Source organism: Chiloscyllium plagiosum, chromosome 8, assembly GCF_004010195.1.
Source record: "Chiloscyllium plagiosum isolate BGI_BamShark_2017 chromosome 8, ASM401019v2, whole genome shotgun sequence".
NCBI classification, from domain to species: domain Eukaryota; kingdom Metazoa; phylum Chordata; class Chondrichthyes; order Orectolobiformes; family Hemiscylliidae; genus Chiloscyllium; species Chiloscyllium plagiosum.
Window position 1 is genome coordinate 96,551,867 of NC_057717.1, and position 8,519 is coordinate 96,560,385.

The 8,519-nt window shown below is 43.4% G+C and overlaps 1 protein-coding gene across 8 annotated transcripts in view; it reads right to left on the reverse strand.

Moving 5' to 3' along the window:
* The window catches only part of LOC122552212 (dedicator of cytokinesis protein 7-like), a 177,635-nt gene that overhangs the window by 106,141 nt on the left and 62,975 nt on the right, over positions 1–8,519 (reverse strand). For all 8 annotated transcript variants that reach the window (XM_043694839.1, XM_043694843.1, XM_043694838.1 and 5 more), the window contains exons 6-7: positions 7,306–7,518; positions 1,332–1,417 (exon numbers count right to left, since the gene is read on the reverse strand). In XM_043694839.1, coding sequence (XP_043550774.1) covers positions 1,332–1,417; positions 7,306–7,518 — 299 coding nt within the window. The remainder of the gene's footprint in view (positions 1–1,331; positions 1,418–7,305; positions 7,519–8,519) is intronic.

Below are 8,519 nucleotides of genomic sequence, written 5' to 3' on the forward strand. Positions count from 1 at the left end.
GCACACCAGCCTCATTCCTGAAGAAGGGCTTATGCCAGAAATGTCGATTCTCCTGCTCCTCAGATGCTGCCTGGCCTGCTGCGTTTTTCCAGCACATTTTTCAGGTCTGCTGAGTTGCTCCAGCAAAGATTGTTCATCAATCTTTTGCTTGGGGATCCTGTAACCTTGCAGACTCAACACTGAACTCAAAAACTTTAGAGCCTGATTAACTTGTTCCATGTTTTTACTCACCCCCGCACCCTGCTCCTGTTGTGATATGGGCAGTTTTCAGCACAGCCAACAAATTTTCACCTATGCTTAGATCTACTACCACATTACATGGATTGCTTTCAGAACAGCCTATATGTTCGCTCTTATTCAGCTCTCACTATCAATTATTCAGCTTCTTTTCAATCCTGGCTTAATATCAACAATCCCTGTCTGCCTACCGATTTAAAACCTTTCTTTCCGGGCTCACCTCTCTTCCTCCTACTCACCCCCACTCATCACCAATCTTCAGCATAAATACCACATTCCTTTGCTGTTATGAAGAAGAGTCACTGACTTGAAACTCTGTTTTCTACCCAAAGATACTGCCAGACCTGCAGAGATTCTCCAGCAATGTCTGTGCTTGTTTCAGATCTCCAGCATCCTCAGTTCTTTGAATTATTTTATTGAATAATGCCAACATTAGTGATAAAAAGTGGAAACTAATCCAAATACTGACACAACACAACATTCATGAAAAGAAATCAATGGGCTTACTTGCGACTGAGCTAGAGTAGATACTCAGAGGAAAGAGGAATAACTGTAAAAATTCTCAACTTACATGGCTTGACTTGTTCAAAAGCAATTCAGTACAAAAGAATAGGCGAAGAGCCTCATTCTATTCACTACGCAGAAAGTTCTGAAGTTCAAATGTGACCACTGGCAAAAGGCAGGGTTGATTGCTCCCTCAATGACCCAAACCGAAAAAAAACCTATTAACCTGCAGTGCGCTGAGTTCACATCCAAACAACTGCTGAATATGGTATGTTCAGTCGTGCAAATGAAGGAGGCAACTTATATAGTCTATTTGGTTAACATTATAACATAATTGGGAAAGTTAAAAAAAAATTGAGCAGTCTGAAGAATTGTCTGATTGAATCCTGGGTGAATTATCACAACAACATCCTGACTTTTGAGTCAGATTTCTGATACATTGAAATGTTTACACTGCTTATTAAACAACACCCAAGCCCATCTGCAATATCACATTCCACAGGTTAATATGTACATATTCCCATTTTGTGTCCTACACACTGTGGGAGAATGTGACAATTACTTCTAAGCTGTAAAGAGGCTCTACTTACTTCAATGACAGGCATTTTACAAGAATTCTTTGTCCAAAATGTTCTTTTGGGACTTCAGGAATGGTGCATCGTTCAATCGCTTCATCCTGCGAGTGGAAAAATACAATTAATGTGTCTTGGCAGAAACACCTGTGGAAAACATGCCCACATCTATTACCTGTTGCTAAGTGCAAATTCTATTTGGATACTAAGGCCAGCACTATCGCATAATTATGCATTCAGCAACCTTTGACAACCAGAAGGACTTGATGTAATTGTTGACAAGCTTTTAATCATCAATGCTTAGATCAATTTCAAGAGAGCTGAGTTCTAGGCTCAACAAATCCAATGAGCAAAATGGCAAGTGCAGATCACAAAATGGACAGTTACACTAATCAGCGGAATGGCAGCTGTAAGTTTAAGTATCTATCCATTACATAGGGCTTGTATTGTGCAGATAGTAAGAGGGTTGGTTAGCTCAATCAGCTGGACAACTAGCTTGCAATGCAAAGTGACACCAAAAGCACAGGTTCAATTCCTGTGCCAATCAAGTGTCCCAGCTTCTTGACCTCGTCCCCTGCCCAAGGAGACCCTCAGTTTAAACCACCATGGGTCATTTCTCTTGAACAGCAGCCCCTGCTATCCTCTGGGTCTACGGCAACCGTACCTTTTATGTTTATTGCGCCAAATCATCATCCAACAGCAAAATTTACATACACAGAAATAACAAAATCTCTCAGCCAAGTTGTTATATATCTACTAGATTGAGACCATCCAGAAGATGTACTAGTCTTCAACAGACTTATGAGTGCTTTGGCAAAGACTCCAGTCAACATGCCAGCTTCTAAATATGCCAGATGTCAACGACAAGATTCCATCAGAGGGTACACATCACCATGTCACTTTCTGCAACTGTTTCTTAAATGAAATCACAGTTTTCTGCATTGTGGTTTGCAGTTATTTTGAAAGCACCAAGCATGGAGAAATATGGCTTCACTCGAACTAACAGGAACTGAGGGAAGAAGGTTCGTGTTCAGGTTTTAGCAGCTCCACTTGTGGCCCAGCAAAAAATACCCATCAAAATATCTGGTTTTTCTGTGGTAGTACAGTCACTGTAACAAGACCATAAGACATAGGAGTGGACGTAAGGCCATTCGGCCCATCGAGTCCACTCCGCCATTCAATCATGGCTGATGCGCATTTCAGCTCCACTTACCAGCGTTCTCCCCGTAGTCCTTAATTCCTCTAGACAACAAGAATCTATCAATCTCGGCCTTGAAGACATTTAGCGTGCCGGCTTCCACTGCACTCCGTGGCAATGAATTCCACAGGCCCACCACTCTCTGGCTGAAGAAATGTCTCCGCTTTTCTGTTCTGAAATGACCCCGTCTAATTCTAAGGCTGTGTCCACGGGTCCTAGTCTCTTCGTTTAACTGAAACAATTTCCTAGCATCTACCTTTTCCAAGCCATGTATTATTTTGTATGTCTCTATTAAGTCTCCCCTTAATCTTCTAAACTCCAACGAATACAATCCCAGTATCCTCAGCCGTTCCTCATATGTTAGACCTGTCATTCCAGGGATCATCCGTGTGAATCTCCGCTGGACACGTTCCAGTGCCAGTATGTCCTTCCTGAGGTGTGGGGACCAAACATCCTGAAATGATAGTTAGAAGGTTCCTTTGCCAAGTTTCAAGATATTTTTAATCAGACTAACTTCATTGTTGGAGCCCCTTCACTCCTTGCATGTGGCAGATTTCACAAATGGTCTTCAAATACACAGAAAAAAACTATTTCGTCCACAAGATGGTGCCAAAACACCCAGTATTACAGACAGCAATTGAGGAACTTGGGATTATAAATACTTTGAAAATGGGATTCAGGGCAAATATGCCCTGGTCAACGTTTCTGTAAAGGTGATGTTGTATAATGTATGATACCAAGTATCAGATGGCAACAAAACAAAACAAAACTCAAAGTTCTGCAAAGCAGTTTAAGAAGTGGTACTTTTGATGGTTTCAGTTTCCTTCATCATTCCTGATTTTACAACTAGGCCATACCCTGGGTGAGAGATTCATGACTCTACTCCATGTAAACTAACTACCAGAGTCTTGTTCCTCCTCCTGCTGCTCCAGTTAAGTTGCACCTCACCAGCAATCTGCACTTTCCCACGCCTTGGCTGAAATCAGGTTTGAGGCCTGGCTTGGAACGAAACCTAAGCTCTTCTCCAATCCTTAGAAGAGGGATAGGATCTTTCTCGTGAAACTAGGGGAGAATAGCAATGAATTTTGAAGGATATTCACATTACAACAGGGCTTCAGATGGAGTAGTGTGGTCTGATGTAGTACAAGTGCATTAAAATAAATTAACAGGAGATTACCTACTTGCAAGTGGGACTTGATGGTAGCAAAAATCTCTGATGGTTCAGTGGGCAAGTATATAGACCAGTGTGAAAGTCAGCCATGTTGGCCAGGAAGATTTTAATAACAACCTGCTTTTGTGCAAATCTTTTTTACTCTTTAATATCCAGATGAGCTGTGACATACAATAAGTGTGTTTTTCTCCCTCATCACCAAATCTCCTGGGCTATTTTTTCATTTATTAAGCACAAATACATCACCCATGTTTCCACTTGAATACATTACCCATGTTTCCACTTGAATACATTTAGAATTAGAAATGGAATCTCTACAGTGTGGAAACAGGCCATTTGGCCCAACAAGTCCACACCGACACATTCCCCTGCACCTATTATTCAACATTTACCCTGACTAATGCACCTAGCCTACAGAGCCCTGAACACAATGGGCAATTTAGCATGGCCAATTCACCCTAACCTGCACATATTTGGATTGGAAGACCCAGAGAAAACCCACGCAGACATGGGGAGAATGTGCAAAGTCCTCACAGACAGTCGCCTGAGACTGGAATCGATCCCAGGTCCCTGCCGCTGTGAGGCAGCAGTGCTAACCACTGAGCCACCATGCCGTCCCAAGTGAGAACAGCAATTGCTCCGTCCCTGGATGGTCTCGAACCACCAACCTTTGGGTTAACAGCCGCACATGCTGACCAATTGCGCCACAGAGACTGGCAAAGAGACCATGAAAAGCCCAGCAAGGGCAATGCAAATCACTGTTAGTGGTGGTGGTGACAATAATGCAGTTGGAGCTTTTGCTTAGGTTGATGCTACTTTGTTAAGCACTTCAGCTCCCAATCACTAACTGATTCCCAGATGTAAGTCAATGCTAGCCATGCGCTCCACTATGATGTCCTTTTGGCTCAAACCAAGTGCAAGTTCCAAGTAGCAAGTAATCAGAGGATTTTAAGATCGTTGGATTGTGATTGTAGATTGAAAGATCACCAGTGCAGCTGTGATTGGTCGATCTTTCTGCTGGCTTTATCGTAAGACCAATTCAGTGTCCAGCCAATGGGAGCTATGACTACCACAAGTGCCAAGTCCCAGTCCACAGTAGTGGGGAATCCTCAGTCGAGGAAAAAGGTGTACATTTCTGAAGCATCCCCTGCGGAAACTGGCATCACGGGAACAGATGCCATGGACACGGACGAACTGGGAGAATGGAATATAGTCTTTACTGGAAGCAAGTTGCGAGGGTATATTGTCATGGCAATTAGGGGAGTAATTAGAGTTTGTTGGTGGCCAACCTATTCCCAGAAATGGAAACAGAGATGTCAAGGAAGGGAAAGCAGGAGTCAGAGATGGACTGGATGAAGGAGAAAGTGTGCGCGCGCGCAAAAGAAAGAGAGAGAGATAGCAATAAACTCTTCCAATTCTGGATGAGAGAGGGAAGCAGCACCAATGATATCATCAATATATCAGAGAAAGAGTTGTGGGCGACAGCAAGAACAGAACTAGAACAAGGAACATTTCATGAAAACAGTTAGTGTCTGGCCATCCTTCAGCAGCTCCCACTGCTACAGTCCATGTCCCAGGCTGTCATTCTGGCCGGAGACTTCAACTGCATCACTGATGCAGATGTATGTGCCAGAGGGGCAGGCAACAAATTAGACGTTATGTCCACATTCCTGATGGAAACAATTAAAGTCACCAAGCTGCATGATGTCTTCATCACCCCAGCAGATGGAGTGCAGCAAAGACAGACCTGGTCACAGCCAGACGGGTCTATCTGCTCAAGGATAGAAGTCCTGTTTATTTCCCGAGCATTTTCAGTCAGGTCCACTGACATCAAACCGGTGTTCTTCTCTAAGTACTGCATCGCATGGGCTGTCACATACAGAATGACCAGCAGGCTGGCAAGGGAACGTGGAAGCTGAACGTGAAATTGTTGGCCCCAGAACACACTGGAGGAGCTCAAAAGGGAATAAAGGTTGAAGAACTGTGAAACCTTTCTTAGAGTCTCCAGCGGATTGGCGAGAAACAATCAAGGGGAACATAAAGAGGTTTTTCATCCTCAAAAAGGTGTTCAGAAGGTGAGAGAAATCAGTAAAATAGTCAAACCTCCAGAAAAGCATGCAGAACCTACTCCTTCTGCATAGAATGGTGCTTGATGTCAAAGACGATTTTCAGAAGCTGAAGAACCAGAAGCCTTGCTCTTTGCCTTGGAGGCCTCTGAGATGATCTTCCAATCTGGGGTCCACACTGTAGAGCAGGATGAGATATACTCGCATCTCTTCTTCTAGAAGTTGCTCAAGGGGAGCACTATGCTCAGCAGTCTGGCTCGGCAACATCATCTCAGTCTGACATCCTGAGGATCAGTAAATCCTTTTATCCCAGATTGTATGACATGAAGCCCACAGAGAGTGCAGCCTCCCAGTCATTCCTGTCCTCTATCGTGGAGGTCTTAGGCGACAGCACGTGGGAGAGGCTGGACCAGCCATTATCCCTTGATGAGCTGACTGAGGTCCTCAAGTTCCTTTAAAAAATAAAACTCCCAGGGGCAACAACTTAGCAGCCAAATTGTATTCAGCTCTGTGAGACTTGATTAGCCAGGACATGCTGGAGGTATACAACAGCATACTTCTGGCAGGTAGCATGTGCAAATCCATGAGGAAGGGTATCACCTATGAGTGGAAGGGGGGCGAGACAGGAAATTAGAAATTGGCGACAAGTCTCACTGCTGAATGCGACTACACCTGGAAGACCATCAGCTGGGTGAAAAGCATTCTCTGGCCTGCTCAAACTTGCTGGTCTTCCAATATAAAGAGTTGACCTTGACCATGTGGATGCATTCCAATGTTCAAGACTGCTGAGGGATGCGCTAAAGCTTGAAGCAGCTGCTGTCAAGGCACGGTGGGGAAAGACCACGATCTAAGGTCTTTCTGCCAAAGTTTAACCAAGGTCTGTTCAGCTGACAGACACGCTCAGTGCCTCAAAATGAACATAAATAGTCACCTGCATAACTGGAAAATATTTTGTTTGTAACTGTAGAGAAGCTCTGAGAAATGCCAAAATTCCAAGTTTGGTTTTATTTCTGCCTGCAAAGACAGTACAGAACTGACTAAGAACCTTTATATGTACTTATATATGTTTTTTATGAATAAAGTATGTTTTTGAAATAACAAACTAAGCAGCTGACCTTTGGTATCTGTGCCACATGTGAAGGATGAGCTAATTGAAGGCTGATGACCATAAATCTGAAACTATTGCCTTCAGTACAGGGAGATAAAATGTGCCTGCAACACGACAATTTTATAAGATCCCAGAACAGCATTACACAGGAGGCCTGCTATTCAGTCTATCAATATACCACCCACTCCCGACTTCTTCTGAAGAGCAATCCAATCCCACCATGTCCTGTATCCCTGTAATTTTTATCTAACAAAAGTTTTGTACAACAAAACATTTGTCCAACATCCTCTGGAATGTTGCTACTAAATCTGGTTCCACTATGCTATTAGCAATCGTCAGCAAACCTGGTAGCAGATTTCTAAAGGGACTGACGCTGTAGAGGATGGACCATTCTCAATGCCTGTAAATGCTGCATTACATCATCATATTACATAAAGCAGCTGATTTACCTCATCTGGTGGTGGAAAGAGTGCCAACACTTCCCGATGTCTATTCTCTTTCCTCTGCTCCCCATTGCGTCTATCCACTTCTTCAGGGGCTGTGCGTTCTAGGAGGCTGGGAAGCAGCAAGTCAGCAGTTGAGTTCTTCAGGTCAAAGATACTGGAGGCCCAGCTGCCCCGTGGTGTGTCATCCAGAGACACTGACCTTCGCTTCAATTCATCCTACCAGTGAAAGTGCAACAAGTCATTTGCAACTTTTATCTATCAAGTATTGCCCCATAATCTCCCCAGCCAGCTCCAAGTTTCTATCCAAGGGAGCAGGTGAAACAGTGATAGAAGAGGCTGAAAAACAATCAGTACATGTAAGGAAATGGAAAACATTGACATTTTGGGTAACTGAGCGTCCACAAATCATAGAACCATATATTCCAGGTCACCAACAGGTCCAATGCATCTCTTCTGTTTCTTTAACAGTTATTCAATTTGCCTCACTCCGTATCCCAGATCCATACAAGTTTTTAAATACTACCCAACTCTCCTTTGAAAGTTAGGCCTGATACATTAAAGGTTTTTCTTTTTAAGTGTTGCCTGACTTCACACAGGTTTCTCAGGCTATATTGTCTTTTTAAGTGATCGATTTGAGTTTTAAACACCGCATTTGCAATATGTAGCTTCCTTGCAACATATGTGCATACATCATTTGCTTCAACTACTTTATACCAGCCACTCTTGCTCCAGCTGCTAGAAGCTGCACAAATGCAGCAGGGACAGCTCTCTCATTATTGGAAATGCAGGTCTTTGGTAGCCACCAGAATGATTGCACGGAACTAGCCATCAGGTAACTACTGGTATAAACTTCCTCAATTGAAAGATAGTTAGAACAAGCAGATGACACCAAAATTGGAGGTGTAGTGGACAACGAAGAGTGTTACCTCAGATTACAACAGGATCTGGACCAGATGGGCCAATGGGCTGAGAAGTGGCAGATGGAGTTTAATTCAGATAAATGAGAGGTGCTGCATTTTGGGAAAGCAAATCTTAGCAGGACTTATACACTTAATGGTAAGGTCCTAGGGAGTGTTGCTGAACAAAGAGACCTTGGAGTGCAGGTTCATAGCTCCTTGAAAGTGGAGTCACAGGTAGATAGAATAGTGAAGAAGGCGTCTGGTATGCTTTCCTTTATTGGTCAGCGTATTGAGTACAGGAGTTGGGAGGTCATGTTG